Here is a 19,216-nt window from a genome sequence, read left to right as displayed (position 1 = left end):
CTGCAGTGAGAAGAGAGAGAGGTACGTGACTACGCAGCGAGCACGGGGAGTGCGGGGGGAGACGAGGCGAGGCGGGCAAGGGGAATCTGGGTACTCATACAGTGCAAACGGACGGACAAGGACGTACGCGGCACAAAGCATCCTAATTACACAGCCGGCGGGGGCCGCACGTAGAGTAAGTTACTGACTGGCGTATCTCGGTTATATGGGGGACGCGTGCGTCGGCACCGGCATAAGTAGCATATACCAGCTATATCATCAGCGCGCGCGCGCGCGCCGGAGGGCTGCTGGCGAGCCTGTCCGGCGCGCGCGCAATACAAGTGTCGGTATCGTATCGGTATCGCGTGCACGGCGCCACGAGCGCGTCGTATGTCCGTCCGCTCCGTGGCGGGCGCAGCAGTGTATAATCGGGGGAGAGGCATGGTGTGGAGAGAAGGGGAGACGGGCGGCGAAGCAGCAGGAGCAGAAGGGCGAGACGAAGCAGCGGCGGACTTTCATCCCGACGCGTGCGCGGACAGACCGACCGTCCGCGACGAAGGATCCGCGAACGACCCAGGGAGGTACGGCATCCGGATCGGCGGCGGCGGATGCCCGTCCTCGTCCTCGTCCGCCGCCGGCGACGCGCTGTCGTCCCCTTCGTCTTCCTCCTCCCACCCCGCCGGGTTGAGCAGCGCGCGCTTCGCGTTCGGGGGGCCGAGCGTCTGCGACGCGCCGCGCTTGAACGACGGGCGCAGGCCCGCCTCCGTGAGCGAGTGGTGCGCCTGGCCCGGGTCGTCGGTGAACGCGTGCGCGAGCGACGAGCTCGCCATGGACGCCGCGTTCGGGGGCCCGCCGCCGCCGGAGCTTCCGCTTCTCTCTGCGCTCGAGCTAGACCCGGGTCGGTTCAGGAGCTCGGAGATCTTGCTCCCGCCGCCGCCGGAAGGGGGGCTATTTGAGAACGGCGCGTGGGGGACGACGGGGCTCATGCTCTTACTTTTCCCGAGCGCCGCGCCGGCCACCGCGAGCCCGTGCGCGCTCCTGGGCGAAGCCACCGCGAGCGAGCCCTTGCGCTTCGGGGCGATGTTGAGCGTCATCGGCGCCCTGCGCGCGAGCACCGCCTGCTCGTAGCTCTTGAGGTCTTCCGCGCCGTGCGCCGTCGACCGCATCGTCGAGTTGTAGCCCGCCTGGCCCTGGTGCTGTTGCGCGTGCGCCTCGGCGTCCCCCGTCGACGGCCGCCCGTTGTAGCCGAGGCGTTCGTCGGTGAAGAGCGGCGGGGTCTTCATGCTGGGCAAGCTGGCGACGCGCGAGTGACGTCGTGGGGGGCTGGGCCTGGATCCGCCCGGGTGCTGACCGAGCTGGGAGCCCGGGCCGGTGGGGGTCTGGAGGGGAAAGAGGATGCCAGACGTGTTGGGGCCCGTGAGCGGCGTCTTGAGATACATCTTCCAGAAGTCGCGCATCTCCTTGCTCTCCATCCCTTCCCGCCCACCGGCGCTCTTCAGCTGCGCCAGGAGATCCTGCGTGGGCGTCGCGAGCGCGTAGTTGTTGTTCGCACCGGGCGTAAACCCAGTTCCAGACATGCCGGAGAAGAACGGCTGGCCGTCGGCGGCGAGCCCGGCGAGGACGTTCGGGTCGTCGAGGCTCATGAGACCGAAGGCAGAGGAGAAATGGCCCTCGCCATCGTGGGGCGCCCCTGAAGGATACCGCTGCTGGTCGTAGTCGTCCTTGCTGCCTTCACGCGTGCGGATGTTGTTGAAAGCGGGGAGGGGAAGGTGGACGCTGCTCGAGTTCGCGCTGCTGGGGATCGAGTGCGAGCTCCCGGCGTCGCTCCCGAACTCGTCCGAGCTCAGGTCGTCGGTGCGCGCGTGGGTGTGGTGTGACGGAAAGGCAGAGGGGTTGGCGAGGGAGGAGCTCGCGTGGTACGCGGCATTATCGGTGGGGTATGCGTTGGCGGTGGGAGGGTGGGATTGCAGGGTGGGTTCGGTCCCAGGAGGAAAGGACACCGATTGATGGCCTGAAGAGCGTGCCATGTAGGAGGGGTCGACGCGTTGTGCCTCCCACTGGGCGGTAGAGGGAGGGTTGTACCTGTCATACTGACCACCCTGCGCGCTCGCTGCGACGGCGTAAAGGTCAAACCAGACGGCGCTCGTGTCAGCCGACGAGGCGGGCTGTGCAGGACTGAGCGCACCATTTGGCATGCCACCAGCACGAGTGAGGAGTTCCGCCTGAGCGCGGATGCGGGCCATGGTGTCTGCGCCGTCAAGGCCTTCACGATGGAGCATGGGAGGCATCTGACTGTCCGACGGGGCGAGTGCCGATGAAAGCGGGGGCAATGATGACTGGTAGCCGTTGGGGTAGAGGGAGTAGTGAGGAGCAGTGTTGTACATGCCGGGGACACCGAGGACGCCCGGGGCGGGCCCGAGGAGGAACTCGTCGGGCAGGCGAGGCGCACCGAGGGAGATGGCGTGTCGCGCGACAGGCATCGTCTGGGGCAGAGGGTGACCAGGACCGGCGGGGGCTGTTTGGCGATGGAACTTGATGTAGGTGCATCGGCACTTGCGATGGACGCATTTTGCTACGCAGGGGGAAAGTGTTGAGAGGGGATGGAAGATGGTATGAGGAGGAAGACTCACCACAAGGGTTGGCTCCATCGCACGGGAGACTCGAGGTCACACACTGGTCGCACGCTTGCTTCGAGGTGGTTGCGCGGGAGGCGGCGGCTGTGCCCTTCCTACGCGAGGGGGCGGTGGTAGTGGGAGGCTTTTCCGAGGCATGGCACTTGTTGATGTGCCGCGAGAGGAGGTCGCTGTTGTGCGGGACGGAGGCGGGTGAGCGTGGGCGGGGAGGACGGGCCGGAAGCGGGAGGAAGGAAGAGAGGGGCGCGTACCTTCGAGCAAACTGATCACCGCAGTGTTGGCACTTGTATGGGCGGTCGCCAGTGTCTAGAAGGCAGGAGGCGTTAGGAAAATGTCAGGGATCGAGGAGCGGTGGGGCCTCGGCGGAGGTGGGGCGGGGGGTGGAGATGGAGAAGCCACTGACGGGAGCGCATGTGTCGGGCGACATGTTGGGGCCGGGTAAAGGTGGATTGGCAGACTGGGCACTGTGGAGAGGGGGGGTGAGCAAGGCTGGCGTGGACGGGGTCGGGGGGGTCGGGGCCACGGGGCGCACCTTGTGGTCGCCGGCCATGGTATGGAGCTCGGGCGTAGAGGAGGGGCTCGATGGTGTTGGTGGAGGAAAGTTAAGAGCGGGCGGTCGCGTCTGTGGCCGTTGATTCCCTGTTCAATCGACCTGTCACACATTAATCACTCGTGCGAACTCTGACGTCACCATCCCCATCCCCGGGCGCTTCGTTCGCCCGTCCCTGCCCTCTCGCGCGTCCGCGATGGGTGCGGTGCGTGCTCGCATTTGCGGCGGCATAAATCCAGGGCAGCAAGACCCTGTGGGTGTGCGAGCGGGCAGGAGGCAGGCAAAGGGACGGCGGGGCAGAGGCAGGCGTAGTGGAGCGATGACGTCATCCGCATTATAGTGAGATCGGAACGGAGATCAAGGAGTGCGTCATTTCTGTCAGCGTGGGCCCGGGACGGCTATGTGCTCCGATGGTGACTGCATTCCCTGCAACACGCACGGAACCCGTCGGTGCAGACGGGGGACGGCGGCGTGACGGAGAACATCGAGGGAGGTGCTGCGGACGGGGGCGGGCGCGACGGGCAAAGCTGTGAATCCCCCCAAACGGCTTTGGCTGACGTCTGCATAGCAACGGAGGCGATAGCCTGTCGTGCGATCTTCCGCCCGATCCCTCCCCCAGATCTCTCTCACCGAACCCCAGTGCGGTTCTGCCCGCTCTTGGTCGTGCGTTTCCGATTGAGGAGGATGTGGGCAGGGCACGGGAGCTGGCGAGGAGGGTGGGACAGCAGCCGTGTCGGGTGAGGAAGCGTGGAGGACGCCATAAAGTTCGCACCCTCGATGCAGGCTGGCAGCCCCATCAGACGTCTGAGACCGGTACCCTCGCGGCGATTGGCCTGCAGGCTATGACGTCATCCATGGCGACGTCCACTGGCCACCAAATCTCCTTTTCTTGCCCGCCTGCGCCCCCAGCGTCCGTGCACGCCCCGATACATGCTCGCGACGACCGACACCTTTCGCCTCCGCCACGACGCCCGTCGTCATCCAGATATCCAACGCTCGCCCTTCATGTCGCGCCCATGCGTTCAGCGGCTTCAGCCTCTCATCAGATCGCACGGATAACTTCGCCAAACTTTCGCGCACGCACGCGGTCGTCGTCGTCGCCTTGAGAGGCTCAGGGCTGATAGCGAAATGCGTCCTCGGACTCACCCACATACCCGCGCACCCGAGCCACAGATCCATCTCCGTCCCGCCTCTCACCATGAGTGCCCCTGATGGTGATCCGCGCACCATTAATTTTACGCGCCCGGTCTCTCTCCGTCTCCCGTCCGAGGGTTTCTCCTGGTTTCCCACATCGGAATCGGGGTGCTCTCGAGGACTGAATGCACATCTCTTAAGTACGCTTATATTCTGCAGACCGTGAACGTTTGAACGATGGGAGCGGTCCGAGCGCGAGCGCGGAAGTGCTGATTGCCCGCCCACATGATATTCCGTATGATGTGACCGCGGTGCTCGGACCCCACCCTCATCTTCAACACCCCTTTTCGGAGTGCCCTCCCCGGTCGTTCTTGCCATTGGTTCCGTAAAGCTCGACTGACAAGAACCCTCTTCTCACACAAGCACAGTCTTGTTCGAGACCTTCCTATCCAGGCGAGGTTTATTTTCGCTCGCCTCCGGACGCTTTCGCGGCGCGCTTCTCGACATTGACCTCGAAGTTCGAACGCGCAGCATCCCCGACGCACTTTCATTGCCACGACCGTGGGCGTGCGACCGTTCTTGTCTCGCCGTCGCCATGGCCGCGGATGCCCACCCACTTCTCACAGCTCGAGCATCACGCACCCCCGCACGTGGACTTCCCACACCTGGCTTGCATCGCAAACAATCAAGGACCCCCATCCGGACGCTTCGCGGATCACGATTACAGAACACGCGGTCCGAGCGTTGCGCACAAAGTGAGTATTCACAAAGGCTCCTCGTCTCGCACGGCGACGCACCCCGTCGGACGAGCGAGCCAAGCGTCGAGCACAACACCGCGCCTCCTCTTCGCTCATCCTCCCAGGTACCTCGGCCTACACTCATCCAGTCGACGGATGTGCAGATCGAGCACTCAACAAACGCATCGGAAACGCCCAAACGCGCGTGCCCCGCTCCACCCTCCGCCTCCGCCACTCCACCGTGCTCCACCGTTCTTCCGTCCGGCGATTCAGATCCGCGCACGGGGCGCGCACGCCAGGTGCGGCTCCGAGATACGCCTCGGGGGGCGGGGGCAGGGTACACAACTTGGGCTAGACCGGGGATTGCCCGCCTCCTCCTCCTCCTCCCTCCTCTCGAGACTCGTGCGGCCGCGTGTCCCACAGCTCCGCCCATGTCCATACTGTAAGACGTCAAGTCGAACGCTGCACAGCACGGCCGCACGCGACCTCCGCGACCGTCGAAGCCCCGAAAACAGGGGCCGGCTGTGCGTGTATAGAGAGAGACCGAGGAGTGCAGAGGCCGTCCGATAGCGTACGGGTGGAGCGGCGGATCGGAAGGCGGGACGAGTCCGAACTTCACGGGATCGCTCGGGGCCCCCGCGCTGCCTGCTTTTGGTGTTTGATCGCGCACGGCGATCGTGCACGGCGCACGCGCGTGTGTGGGTTTTCACGTCGAGGGACTTCCGGTCGATCGCACGCTATCGTCCCCTTCAAAAGCGTAGGCGGTGCGGCTGGACCTCGCAGGACCTCCTGTTCGAGATACGGCGTTCGCGACGGGCGTGATTGACCCCGTTCTCGAGCGACGACCCCTCCCGGACGCGCCATTCCAAAAGTATGTGCTTAGCTTGTCTCCCCGCAGGACTGCACGAGCATCTCTTCTTCTGTCGCGCGTGCGCGATGTCGGACGTCTACGGGATCCCGGACCGTCTCTCAGGGCTTCTGGCTCGTTCGAGGAGATGCGCGCGCGCTGGCCGTCATCAGTGCATCATCCATGGTATCCATCCCCTGCGCTCGTATCGTAAGTACGTCAAGCCACGCCGTTTCCCCGCGAATGCACGTCCAGATCCAGCGCTGCGGTCTTGCATCAAGGGTCGGAAGCAGAGAGCCCAGCCTCGCGCTCGACCAGCGCAGACGAGCTCTCTTCTTTCCGCTCTCCCCCCCTAGACCTGCATGCCCACCGCCCGGGCCCGCGCTCCGATGCCCCGCCGGACCATCGAAGCGTCGCGCGCGGGGACGTCGCAGGCCAGAGGACTCGTTGGGCTCTCGAGACTCGCGTCACGCGCTCGCAGCACCCGCGCGAAGCACGGTGGGACATGGCGCGTGCCCGCGCTTCCGCCTCAGCGAAGCTCTGGGCGAGTAGAACACGCTGCGCGTGATGGATTGCGCGCGTGGGAACCCTCGTTCGTGGGGGTGCGCGCGCGGGGGCTCGCTTGCCCTCACGTGTGCGCCGTGCGCGAGCGCGGGACCCTGCGGTGCTCGACGTAGGGTGCTCGACGCGCCGCGTGTTGGTTTTGAGGCCTTGGGGTACCGCTTGGTGACTCAGCACTCAGGACTGCCTGAGGGGTGCGGCGTGCGCGACCGGCGCGAGCGCGACCGTCTGCGCGCAGGGACATGTGGTCACCAGAACCGCACTGCGTCGAACGCTATCGAGGGCTGAAAGCCGTGCAGGCGCGCCGCGGATCTCACTGACGTTCGCCCCGAGCCGATGCACCGCGGTGGAGGGGTCCGTGCGAAGGCTGCGGTGGAGCGTCCTGAAGCTTCGGACCTCGGTTTGGTGCTCACGCAGCGAGTGCATGGACGCCTCAGCGATATCGATGCCACAGGGACGGTCGATCGTGCACGGCAAACCGTTTCTCGGTCGAGGCGAGTGGATCTCAGCGCACCATCTCCGTGTCGACGTTCGAGCGTCGACGCGCGACCCGTCCCTGAGAGCCATGTCCGTGGGAGCGCGTAAGCTCGGACCTGCGCCCGGTGCGAGTTGCATGTTCAGCAGCCTTGGACGGCGCAGGAGATGCATTTACTGCCACGGACATCGTCTCGTAAACTTGTGTTCGGCACGATCCGCGCAAGTACACGCCGTACCGACACCGAGCGCGAGATCTAGAGCGTCCCTCTGCGCGTTCCTGTCCCTGGGCGCTCGCCTCGCCCACGCTCCTCCCCCGTCTGAATCGGTGGAAGTCCAGAAGACGGGCGACTGAGTACCTGGCGAAGACGAAGGGGTAGGGCGATCCCAGATCGCGTTCAGGACGCCGGTGTTGATCCCAAGGTGCTTGCCACGAGTTGGACGGAAGCGAGGGTTCTCAGACTCAGACTCAGCGAGGACATGGACGTCTCCCACTGACCACTCCGCGATGGTCTTCGCAAATCTTTCCCGCGCGGGAATGACCCGATGCTATCTGTATCCCCCGACCGCGTGAGAATATGCAGGGGGCACAAATGTGCGGGGGGACTCGAGGTTGGCTCGAGCCCTTCGAAGTCGTCGACGAGGTTTGCAGAACTCGTGTAAGCGTGTGCGTGCACGGTCAGTGGAGATAGCGACGTACGTCGCGCGAGCACAATCCCGAGCGCCCCGAAGATGTGCACGACCTCGCGCCTGTACCGCTCCATCGCGCTGGGGACATTGCCATCGCTGTACAGCTTGAAGGAGATGGCCTGGCCGGAGTGGGCTGGGCAACGGAACCGCCCATTATGGCTCGAGCAGGAACGAGGGGGGCCCAAGCAGAAGATCGAGAACGTACCCTTGTCCAAGGCGTCAAAGAACATCCACTGCGGGAGCAACGTGCGCTCCTCACACGAGTCGGTCGAAACCTTGCGCGCTGGGTCGTGCTTCTTGACGAGGTACGAGGTGATCGCACCGGGTTCCGTGCGGTTGAACTAGACCACTATTTGGGTTGCTCTTCGGCTGCTCGGGGGTGCGCTGCTCACCGCTTTTGAAGCCGGTGTGCACAGCGCGGTAGCTAAGTCCGAGCCCAATCAAAACCACTTTCCAGGAGATCGCCTGCGAGGTCTACGCGACACAATCCGTTGGATGGTGTACCGGTGACGCAGTACAGGGCGTTGTCGACATCAGACATTGTTCAGGACACACTGCGGGGTTGGCCAATCCGTTGACACGGAACCTGAGCTGAATGTGCCCGGGCGGGCTGCACCGTGTCGCGCGGGTTTAGGAGAGAAATTGTACCAGCGTACCAAAGCACCATAAATCAGAGTCTCGTTCCAAATGTAGGTGGAAAAGTACAAGGTCTGGGTTGGAGGTGTTAGCGTTGTGAGTGACAGAGCTCGGCCAACGATGCGGAAGCCATAGCGTACGTCGATATAGATGGAGGCCATGTCACGACTGAGAGCAAGTAGTACTTCGGCGCCTGGAGGCCAGCGGTGGCCGATGTCACATGTGGCGAGCGAGACGCGTCACGTAATGTCGGAAAAAGGAAATCCGTCTTGCAAGGCGGCTATCTGGCAATGATATGGCAATTCAAGGCCACGGTCTTGATCGCGTATTGCAACGACCTTGCCACACCCTGGTTCGACTGGGATCGATTGCAAGATGGCGAACACCCTGCGACACCATATCAATCAGACTGATCCCCTTGCGACGGCACGGCTATAGTTGAACTCAACCTGCCCTGAAGTGCCGTCGCCTGTCGCAATTTCAAAGTTGGACTTCGCGTGAATCGCGTCTGAGTCCGAGTCTTGTCTCTTGCTCTTTCCTCCCATGCTCTCTCTGTTCCAAACTCCCCATCGTCTCCTCTCAAAGCTTTCGTCGACGCCACTTCATCCACCCCCAGTGCTCCCCCTGCTCTGGGAATTATGTTGCTAGTCGTCTGTGGTCGCTCTCTGCCCGCCTGTTGGATCCACACTCGTCCTCTGCCCCTAAGTCATCCCCTCCGCTGCTCTTCTCCTCGTATCGACGATAATTCTGCCCTGCAACCCTCCCTCGTGCTTCCGCATCTGTTTCTGTTCCTCTCGGCCTCCCTGGTTGCTCACTGGCGTCGTTCATATCACACTGTTCACTGTCGGTCTGGTTCTTGTCTGTCTCGACTCTCCACTGCCCCGTTCTCAATGTCCTCGTTCTCGTATTTCCCATTCTGTTGTCTCCGTTTTCTGTGCTCATGCTGTCTCTTGCCTGGACTCCCAGGGCACTCAAAATTTGCCAGGATCATGTTTAACACCGTTTGTTGTATATCATGTCCGTCTTTGAGTAGTAGTTTAATGAATGCCATTGTTTTGAGGCCATTACAAGCGTGAATCAGTAAATACGACAGAAAAACAGGGCTGCAAGACTGGAGCCTCAATTGCAAGGTGGACGCCTGGAATGGCCAATTAGCGCGCGGTCTTGCGATGACCTTGCAAGAGAAACTAGTCATCTGGCAGGAACGTTCCGATTCGGATCAATCTTGGGACTATTGCAATGGCGTTGGAAGCGCTTGCAAGCCCGATTTGGTTTTTCCGACAAAGCGGTGGCCACGTGGCAAACACACGCCAATTTCAGCCCGCCTCCTACCTGCCACGCCCACTCCGCCCAGTTGTCGTTCGTAACAATCGCGCCGGACATCTGAGTAGAATGGGACGCGACGCATGGCTGCTAGTAAGTGCAAATAGACGTGTTGGTGCGTTTTCCTGAGGCGTATATAGCAAGTGAACTCGACCCCTGGTGGATGCCGATAGGATGATGTGCTTGCGTAGGGGCGGGAATGCCAAGGGAGGCCTTCCGTTAACAATGTCAATTTTCACCTGTCAACATCTCCATGGATCCTCCATATCCCCTTTTGCTCTACGGTGCGCATATTTCTCGTCACGCTTTTACGTTCTTCTGCTTGACACACTCTACGCCGCATCAGACGTTACGTCCTTGAAAGATAGCAATATCATCGCATGCACCAGCGCGCAGCGTTCCTGCCCACGGCTAGCGTCCGAAGCAGAGGGTGGAACAACATCACCCATCGCCTATAGGAGGATAAAACACGACTGCTCGCGAGCGTTCGCCAGTACTTCTTCCCTCTTCCGCCATCGCTACATATCAACATGGCTCAGTGTTTTCTGTAAGTCGCAATCATACTCCATGACACGTAGTTTTCTATCCTGACAGGTCGGTTCTTCAGGAAGGACCTCGTCCCAGTCGACATTCTTGTTGATATCATCGAGCATCTTCCGTCCCAGGACCGGTGCAGATTCTCCGCCACATGTCGTCCCATTAGACGTCTCAGCAAGAGCTATCTCTTTGGAAGCATATCCGTCGGTCTGGAGCATCCAATCAGCACCTCGGAATGCTTTCCAGTACCGCATTCGCTTTGGCCAGCTGTTCGGTGAGAAATTGCTGCGCATGCGACGTCTGTACGTATACTAATGTGCTTGCAGATCATTGACCATAACCGACAAATGTGTTGATCGGCTATACTCTACCCGCAGCAAACATGACTGCGACAAGAACATGTGGTACCCAAAGCAGATCCGTCACACGGACGACCCCATGGTCTGCGGAGTTCTCCAGGGTGGGCCGCTCGTCGACGTTCTCATCTCCATGCCACGCTTGTCTGCACTCGTCCTCCGCTCTCTGGGATCGCGTGCTCACGGGCCGCCTTGGGCGTTCATACACGAGATACTGTCCCTTCCTCACCTTCGCCACCTGGACATCGATCAACTCCGCTATTGCCCCAAGCCCGACTCCTCCTCCTTGACACTCTCCACAGCGCACACTGTCAGCACCATTCGCTCGTTTGTGTACCGTCAAGACCTATTCCGAACGCAGCCCGCATTGGCATCGGAATCTCGCGCACTCGAAGCCACCCTACGCGCCGCGCACACAACGCTCGAATGCATTGCGCTCCCCACCGAACCGGCCCCCATTCACACCTTCGCCGCCCTCCCGTGGCCGCGCCTCCGAGAGCTGAGGTTGACCGGTCCTGCATGGACGGAGCCTTCGACGCCGCTCGTGTTCCTCCTCGCGTCCATGCCACACCTGCGCATCCTCGTCCTGAACCTCGCTCCCCCGGCTCTACCTCACACCGCCCAAAACCGCGCGCCCTGGGGGATAGTCGACCCTTCAAATAACCCAGTGCACGCCGGCGGCAGCGACGACGGCCGAGTTACGCCCGTGTGGCCGCGCACCCTCACTCCGCCCCCAGCGACGTTCCCATGGCGCGACCTCGAGCACCTCACGCTGTCCGCCCCGGACCCAGACGACAGCGTCTTCGCGCACCTCCCGCCGACGCTCCGCGCGCTCTCCCTCCGGCCGTTCCCGCACCACTGCGTCGCGCTGTGGCGGGCGGGCGACGTCGCGCTCGCGCGGCGCCTCGGCGCGGACCGCCTGGAGGCGCTCACGCGGAGCCCGCTGCTCACCGCGCGGGACCTGACGCGCATCGTGACCGCGTGCCCCGGGCCGATGCGCGCGATGCGCGAGCTCAGGGTGGAGTACCTGGCGGACGCGGGCGAGGCGGCGGCGCTGCGCGCGGTGGTCGCGCGGTTCCCCCGTCTGCGCGCGCTCGAGGTGCACCGGTATCGCCCGCGCGATGGCGAAGCGTCGCTGGACCTGGTGCGCCCGCCCCCTGCTCCTGCTCCTTTGTTTTCGGTGCACCAAGCTGACGGTTTTTGGGGCGGACAGGACGCCGTGGCACGGATCCTCGCGGGCTTGCGCGAGCTGCGCACGCTCAAGGTGCACCTCGACCTGCCGAACATGGTCGACCCGACGCGCCTGCCTGCGGCGGCGAAGCACCGCGACCTCGCGCGGCTGTACGCGGAGTTCTACGAGAGCATGCGCGTGGCGGTTGAAGGGTTCGCGCGGCTGCTCGCGCCGGCGCTGGAGAGCGTGTGGGTGCTGCACACGTCGGCGCGGGCCCCGGCGTGGAGAGTGTATGAGGTGTCGTGCGAGGGCGGGATCACGCTGACACAGGAGAGCGCAGAGTATGAGATGCATGGGTGAGATGGGGGGATGATGGTACGTGTAGGGCACGGTTGGTTTCGAAAGGGTTTGTTGTACATGTCATAAATAACGGTACATATATCGTTATCGTCGTCACCGACAGCATTGGGGGTGGTAGTATGTTGTAGACTATATTCACGGATCGTTAGGGACCCAGCCAGAAGCGTCTAACAAGAACGATTCGATCCGATGCCACGCCGACTCGAGCGCACCGTAGTGACACGAAAGCAATTCCTCCATACATCGGGAGCACAGGTTCCCGAGGCATTCCACGTACGCGGAAGGCGGCACCGTCCACTTGTCCATCCTGACCCAAGCTTCCTGCACCTTCGGCTTCCCATCGATATTGAGGCGGTCCTTCACGGCGCGCTCCCTGATTTTCGATAAACAGGGCTCGTCAGGGTCGAGTTCGTGAAGACATTTCTGAACCTTGAGATTTCTGTCTGGCCTGTTTGTGAAGCGCGATTCAAAATTGGAGAAGGCCTCGGCGACCGAACGGTGCGTTTCGTCGTGGATGAACTCCAGGGCGCGCATGCAGCACTCGCGAGCCCGGGAAGAGAGGTGGTCGACAGTCCCGTCGGAGCGCGCCTGACCGTCCCAGAGGAGGCTGGGCGAGGCGTCCACGACGACGCAGGAGTAGAACAGGGCGACGGCGGCCTCCGAGCGGGAGAAGCGGGGGGCGTTGGGGGACGTCGCGAACTCATTGACGAGGCGCATGAGGTTGACGATGTCGAAGATGTGGTCCAAGTGCAGTATGACGCTGTCACAATCCAAGTCCCATTCCAGGCCCGTCCATGCATCTTCTTGATAGTCCCAGTCCCAGAAAGGCGACCGCAGGCGACTCTTGAGGCGGAAGACGGCGGGCTCGATGGCTGAGAGCGCTTCGTATTTGTGACCGATGCGGAGGAGGGAGGCCACTTCGTAAGAGCTTCCGCTCCACACATGATGGAAGCTGTAAAGCGGTGCGGGATCAGCAAGGGAGTAAAATCATAAGAGGAACGATCCCACCGAGGGAGATGACTCTTGAACAGCCACATGAAGAAGACCCGAAGATCGCTCGCGCGGTCCGCAAGACTCACTACCGGACAGCCGTCTATATATTCCGCGTCTTCGGGTTGAGGAACAGAGAACATGTTTTCAAAGACGAGGGACTCAGATGCAAGGATACCCTTGTAGAGGCGGAAAGCGCAGTTGTTGGCGATGATCATGATATTTCCGTCGCTGTACCGGAGATCCTCGTCTTCTTTTAGAGCTTCTTGGGGCATGAAGGAGGTATCGCGCGTGATGAGGGATGGACTGCGGGAGGATGTCTCCCGAGTCCGGGGACAGCAAGATCTATATATATGGCCGGGCGTTCGCATGGCAAGCTGCGCCAACTGTCCACCGCTGTCACTGTCAGATCTCCTGTGTCCAATGCGTACGCTGATGAAGCCTTCAAAGTTGCCCACGATGTCACGGTAGAGGCAATTGCCGAATTGGTGAGTTGAAGCCAACTCCCGCGCACGGACCTGTACTTGCTTCAGGGTGCCGGTGAGGGGTCTGGACGTAAGTATCGTGCATCAGTCTCCTCAGTTGCAGCGCAACGACCATGAAAGGACCCACCGCCGCTTCCCAGCAGAACGCTCACTAGTCCCCGCTTCCTCGTCTTCTCCTTGTTCGCCCTGCGCGCCCTCCCGACGCACGTCCGCCGGCAGACCACCCGCCCCTCACACACGCGCGCTTCCTCCGCCGTCGCGCTCCCGCGGTCCATCCCCAGCGCGCGGTGCCCGTCCATCTACCGCAGCTCTTGCCGCGCCGCCTCTCACGGCGCGCCGAAAATGTCCTTCCTGTGCGGATCAGTACTCGCTTTGGCGAAACTGCCTGCCCAGCGCGACGATGGCGTTGACACCGCGGCGCCGAGCGCGGCTTTGCGGCCCGCCGCCCGTTATCGAACTCCCAGCGGAGTGCAGCGTGACCGGGCGCGGGCCGAGCAGGCTCGTCCCGCACGACCAGCAGCAGAAGGTATTCCCGATCGCGATGCTGAGCGGGACTGAGTGGGAGTCTGAGGGCAAGCGGAGCCCGACGCGGGCCATCGCGGCAGCAGCAGCGCTACGCAGGGCTCTGGCGGCTATTGTTCGTGCGCACTCTTGTTTGAGGGCGACTACGGGAAGAGAGTACGTGCGCGTCTTCGGAGCGTTCAGTTCCTACGAAGGGTCAGGCAAAGATCGTCAGAGCCAATGAAAACTTACGACGGGATCGCCGCGAACGTCTTAACGGACTCGGCGGAGGGGTGGAAGGTCTCTACGACACGGGCGTGCGTCCGATGCTGATCAACGACATGACTGAATATCTTCAGGCAGATACAGGGAAGCGTAGCCCGGAGGTGTCATCTCCGCAGCTGCCGATGCCGTTGGGGTGGAACAAAGTCTGTATACGCGCAACTAAACTGTCAGGCTGCGCGTCTCGTTCGATGACGAGCTAGTTCTCACCAGACATTGGGTCACCTGGGACTCTGAAGATAGCACGAAGCTAGTGTAGTGGGAATCGAGACATGATCGTAGACGACTCCATACGACTCTATGCGCGGCGATAACTGCGAATTGCCAGTGCGGGCGTGGCGCGCAGAGACTTCGTGTGTGGTAGCCATATGAGAAAATCCCGACGCCACGATGAATGAATACCCACAGGAAGACGACAACGCTTTAAAAACACGGTTTAAAACAAGGGAAAAGGTTTGAAAAAGCATGCGCCGAACGTCTTTCCACGTGGGGAATGTTGTAGCTAGCGCCATCGCGTCACGATTCGGGAACGATCGCTGCACATGAATAACGTACTCGAGTACAGGGCTCGAGCAAAGATTGTGCGCATCGATTTCGTTGTATGATACATTGTTAACATCGATTTCATATCTGTGGACCGATGTTTAGTCAGTCGCATGAGCAGAGACGAATGTAAAGAACGGCACCTATCACTGTTGCCTAGGACGCTCCAAGTCCTCCGGGCCAAATCCGTAAGGGAGCAACTCGGCGATACTGGTTTCCAGGACCCCGCCGTCGGCGGCTCCGTCAGATATGCGCTTATCGTAGTCTGCGGGAACGAGGTAGATGGGCATCGCCTGCGCGCAGAACTCGCGGATGACCTGGCGACAGATGCCGCAGGGAGAGATGGTAGACGGGACATCACTGATAAACGGTTGAGTGAGTAAAGGGGCGAGGTGCTCAGACTGCATACCTGGTGACCGCGAGCGCGGTAAACGAGCGTGTGCCCTCGCTCTGCAAAGTGGGTATCAGATGGACGGTGTTTGCCCGCGAGAAGGAGGTGGGCGTACCACGGCCTTGACAATCGCGGTTCTCTCTGCGCAGATCGTGCCACCTGTGCGAGTGGTGAGACAGCCGTGTTTAAAGGCGGGGAGTGCGCTCACCATAGGACGCGTTCTCCACGTTGCACCCTTTGATGATCTCTCCTGTAGTCGTGATGAAAGCGGCGCCTACTCTGAACTTGGAGTAAGGGCTGTAAGCAAATCCCTTGGCTGTTGCGATGTGCTCAGAGAGGCGAGCTTCAGAAGAAACTGGGAGGGTCACCTTCAATCGCCGCCTTAATGACGCGTTCTCTGTCTTGAGGCTGGATGGCCCAAGTGCTTGCAGACATGGTCGTCGTTATCGCGAAAGTGGCAGATCCACTGGCGCCCAGGCTGCCGACGAGCGGGACCCTAACCCCGTGACGGGCCGCAGCCGGGAATGACCGGGGCGTGGTAATCTGCGGTCGGGTGAGCTCGTCACTGTCCCGGCCGACGGTCTCGTCACCTCCAACGACCTCCTCTCTCCCTCCCAACCCCGCGCCCTCATCGCCATGGTGCGCCCCTTCTCCGCCCGCGTGGCGCAGGCCGTCCGCCCTCGCCGCGCGCCCCAGTCCGCCCCTCGTTTCCGCCAGCAGCGCTACGCGTCTTCCGCTCCAAGCACCGAGGAGATGCAGAAAAAGGCCCAGGAGACCCTCGCCGCCGCCCAGAAGGGTCTTGGTCAGGCGCTTGAGTCGGGCAAGAAGGTCCTGGGCCCTTTGGGCGAGAGGGCAGGCTCCATGCTCGGATGTACGTGTCACTCCTCGTTTCCTCCCTCTCCGGGCGCGTCTCGCCCTCGTCGCGTGTCCCCCAACCCCACCCATACCTACTCAGCCCTATTTTGCGCGCATACATGCACCGGGTGCTCACGCTACGCGTATGTTCCAGCCTACCGCGAGCCGGTGATGTACAACTTCGCCGTCTTTCGCGAGGTCCTCAAGCATATCTACGTGGCGGAGCGTCTGCAGTTCCCCGGCATCGCCCAGTTCCAGTCGGTGTACTCCCAGCTCTTCGCGCAGGCCCGGTCCATGGAGTTCTGGCGGGGGTTGGTACGGTCAGGTGACCTGACCAAAGTTGGCATCTACGCGCTCGAGGCGTATGGTATCTTCAAGGTGCGTCTCTTTTTCCTCGCAGACGACCGCAGTGCTGAGACCGCCCGTGTCGCAGATTGGGGAGATCATCGGCCGTAGAAGTCTGATCGGGTACAACGTGCAATAGACTGCCTCGCACTCTTTGAACTTGTAGAGCCACATAATCGGACTATGTATTTATGACATGCTCGCGCAGCATTATCCATGTGCATGGTCCGTTGTCTATTTGCTTGCGTCTTCTGCGTGCACCCTGGGCACGGAGACGGGTGTACTGCGACGTATCCCACTCGCATCTTCGCCCAAACACCGTCTGCGCGCCTCATGGCCGCCGTAGCGTTCCAGACCTGTCAACGTGCTGAACATCAGCCTGCTCGCATTCCACCGCGCTTTTGCCACAACAACCAATCCCGCTCCTGAAACTCCGCACTTTCAGGTGAGCCTGTTTTCGCCGGTCACTGTCACTCACATGTCTTGCAGTCAATGAACGAACAGACGTCTTCATTGGTCAAGAAGGACACGACGCTCTCTTTTGCCGACGGGAGTATCATCCTCATCTCTAACGACCTCGTCGAGTTCCGCGTTCACAGGGCATCCTCTCTCGTGCCTCTCCCATATTCATGGACATGTTCGGTGTGGAGCAGCCACCGGCTGCGGAAGTCATAGATGAATACGCCATCATGCGTTCAACAGGACCTCCGAGCGCCATTGGCAATGCTCATTTGGTGCGCTCCGGATGAAGGTCTATCGAAGCCCACTGACGCCTCTCCGATCCCAGTCCTTTCACGTCGTCAATCACCTGGTCGACGCTCGCAGGCAGGCTCAGCTGCGAGCACAAATACGCAGTCACGAGCGTCATCGCGCCCGCCTCGAACGACATCCAGCTGAGCTCCCTCACGCCATCGAGGCGATCTGTCTGTTCCGAGTCACCTGCCCATCGCCCTTGCGACTGAGTCCGCGCTTGCGCACCGTCTACCGGGGCGTGTCCCGCGGAGGCCGGGTCTTCGGATGTGTTGAGCAGACACGGACCCACGCAAGGACGCCCACAAACGTGGGCGTCCCGCGATGGCTTGGTTGCAGCGGTGTGAAGGTATAAGTTAGCATAACATCGAAAGAATTAGAACAAAGCTTTAAAGACGTAGACTGCGAGGGCGTTCGTTAGTTGGGGATATTACAGCCGGTGTTGCCGATGTTGATCCCCCCGTACGGGCCGTTGTGCGCCGAGACGTTCTGGTGGAGCAGCGACACCTCGCCGACGGAGCAGTGCTGGTCGCCGTTCTCCTGGCCTGCGAGCGCGACCGTACGTCAGCGCCGACGCGCACCAGTAGGACACGACGGGAGACACGCACCAGGGCAGCTCCACAGCGACTGGTCCTGGGAGAAGATGTGCATCTCGCCCGAGATCTGCCGGTAACCGAGGACGTTCGGGGGCAGGACGGGGGAAGATGTCGCGCGCGTTGGTGAGGAAGGACGCGGAGAGGGGCGCGGCGTCGATGAAGTCCGCGAACGCCTGGTTCCCGACGCGTGGGAGGCCGGTGCCGAAGAAGCGCACGTTAGCGTCTGGGAGGTTGAGGTGGTAGTAGAGGGACTCGAGGAGCGCCATTGCGGAGCCTGGTCAGGGTGAGGGAGAGTCAAAAGTGTTGACGAAAGGGTAGGCGCACCGAGGGAGTGGCCGGTGGCGACGACCTTCTTGGTGTTGAAGGTGGACATGGCCTTCTGGACGGCAGCCAGGGTGTCCGTCGCGGATCTGTTGTGCGACGGTAAGAATGCGAGTAATGAATAGAAGATCGAGACAAAAACACTCGCTTTTTGAAAGCATCTTGGAAGCCCTTGTAAACCTTAATGTCAGAGCTCATACCGGGGAATAAGGTCGAGTCGAGGTTGGTGAAGACGAGGTTGAAATCTTCGATAAGTTGCTCGCTGCCGGAGGACGGGGTTCGAGATTGTCAAAGAAAAGCACCAACTGCCAGACTCACATTGACCGGAGATCCGTCCCCTGGTGGCTGACAACAACTTCCTGGGTTTTCGGGTCATACCCGACGAACCCTTCAACCAGGCGCACTTCAGAAACCTCCTAGCCGCCGAGCGAAATGAATGAAAAACGCACAAGGCTGAGTTCCGGAGTTGTCACCTCCCGCGGCGACAGGTTTAAAGTCCGGGTTGGCGTCGCACCACGCGCCGCAGTTCCAGTTGGGCACGAGCGTGCTAGCTCTACAGTACGTGGCGCTCTCGTAGAAGACGTAAGGCTTGATGGCTGCCATTTGCGCGTCCGTCATCGCGGTCGCCGCGGCGGCGCGCTTGTCGGGCGCGAAGGGGACCGAAAGCGCGTGCGCGCCGGTGGAAAGGGCAAGGAGGCTGAGGCAAAGACGGGAGGCACGGTAAGAAGGCATCGTGAGGAAGTTGAAGTGTAGTAGGGTTGCGAGCGACGAAGAGAAAACGTGAAGTGAGGCAAGGAGTGGGCGCGCTGCAAGAGGGACCGTCGTGCGTGCGTGCAGGCTTATAAGACACCTGCTTGGATGGTGATGAGACCGAGCGTCGCGGTCTCGCGAGAGCACATGGATGGCTGACCAGCGGAGGCGTATGCATGGTGATCAGACGATCAGACGAGTGTGAGCGATGATGAGCGGGGTTGAACAGTTTTGATGCCATGTGGATCGACAGGAAGCTGTGCGGTCCAACGGAGCTCCAGGCCAAGGACGGGAGTTGAGTCCAATCTTCGTAAGGGGGTTGTGCTTGCAGAGAGCTGAGCTCATTGAACTGAACCTACTTCCTCACACGAACGGCGGGCCTACGTGCATCCGAGTAAAATATCAGGCACCATCTGAGC

At 61.4% G+C, this 19,216-nt stretch overlaps 7 protein-coding genes across 7 annotated transcripts; 2 read left to right on the top strand and 5 right to left on the bottom strand.

Annotated features, from left to right (window-relative positions):
- Positions 1–494: 494 nt before the first annotated feature.
- BXZ73DRAFT_44744 (uncharacterized protein) lies at positions 495–2,916 on the bottom strand (the record flags this gene model as incomplete). The annotated part of the gene is made up of 3 exons (XM_048019388.1): positions 495–2,551; positions 2,610–2,782; positions 2,864–2,916. Coding segments are annotated over 3 exons (2,283 nt in total), but the record flags the coding sequence as incomplete, so codon positions are not given.
- A 4,397-nt stretch (positions 2,917–7,313) lies between these two features.
- On the bottom strand, positions 7,314–8,146 carry BXZ73DRAFT_76515 (uncharacterized protein; the record flags this gene model as incomplete). The annotated part of the gene is made up of 5 exons (XM_048022449.1): positions 7,314–7,468; positions 7,616–7,738; positions 7,811–7,946; positions 7,998–8,029; positions 8,056–8,146. 5 exons carry the CDS (start codon positions 8,144–8,146, stop codon positions 7,314–7,316), a joined length of 537 nt encoding a protein of 178 aa, XP_047879331.1.
- Positions 8,147–10,187: 2,041 nt separating this feature from the next.
- On the top strand, positions 10,188–11,988 carry BXZ73DRAFT_44638 (uncharacterized protein; the record flags this gene model as incomplete). The annotated part of the gene is made up of 2 exons (XM_048019372.1): positions 10,188–10,375; positions 10,428–11,988. Coding segments are annotated over 2 exons (1,749 nt in total), but the record flags the coding sequence as incomplete, so codon positions are not given.
- Positions 11,989–12,123: 135 nt separating this feature from the next.
- On the bottom strand, positions 12,124–13,253 carry BXZ73DRAFT_76513 (uncharacterized protein; the record flags this gene model as incomplete). The annotated part of the gene is made up of 2 exons (XM_048022448.1): positions 12,124–12,940; positions 12,997–13,253. 2 exons carry the CDS (start codon positions 13,251–13,253, stop codon positions 12,124–12,126), a joined length of 1,074 nt encoding a protein of 357 aa, XP_047879329.1.
- Positions 13,254–14,935: 1,682 nt separating this feature from the next.
- Positions 14,936–15,615, bottom strand: BXZ73DRAFT_44673 (cytidine deaminase; the record flags this gene model as incomplete). The annotated part of the gene is made up of 5 exons (XM_048019377.1): positions 14,936–15,149; positions 15,199–15,239; positions 15,296–15,339; positions 15,389–15,496; positions 15,549–15,615. The coding sequence occupies 5 exons, from the start codon at positions 15,613–15,615 to the stop codon at positions 14,936–14,938; spliced, it is 474 nt and encodes a 157-aa protein (XP_047879328.1).
- Positions 15,616–15,816: 201 nt separating this feature from the next.
- On the top strand, positions 15,817–16,519 carry BXZ73DRAFT_89275 (mitochondrial ATP synthase g subunit-domain-containing protein; the record flags this gene model as incomplete). Its single annotated transcript, XM_048025220.1, has 3 exons — positions 15,817–16,051; positions 16,190–16,413; positions 16,469–16,519. The coding sequence occupies 3 exons, from the start codon at positions 15,817–15,819 to the stop codon at positions 16,517–16,519; spliced, it is 510 nt and encodes a 169-aa protein (XP_047879327.1).
- A 1,028-nt stretch (positions 16,520–17,547) lies between these two features.
- BXZ73DRAFT_76511 (lipase) lies at positions 17,548–18,779 on the bottom strand (the record flags this gene model as incomplete). The annotated part of the gene is made up of 6 exons (XM_048022447.1): positions 17,548–17,675; positions 17,812–18,000; positions 18,051–18,136; positions 18,190–18,309; positions 18,366–18,450; positions 18,497–18,779. The coding sequence occupies 6 exons, from the start codon at positions 18,777–18,779 to the stop codon at positions 17,548–17,550; spliced, it is 891 nt and encodes a 296-aa protein (XP_047879326.1).
- Positions 18,780–19,216: the final 437 nt, after the last annotated feature.

This window comes from Epithele typhae (genome assembly GCF_022376455.1).
Source record: "Epithele typhae strain CBS 203.58 chromosome Unknown BXZ73scaffold_15, whole genome shotgun sequence".
In the NCBI taxonomy this organism is placed as follows: domain Eukaryota; kingdom Fungi; phylum Basidiomycota; class Agaricomycetes; order Polyporales; family Epitheliaceae; genus Epithele; species Epithele typhae.
The sequence above is the reverse complement of the archived record's forward strand: the minus strand, read 5'-3'. Positions and strand labels throughout refer to the sequence as shown.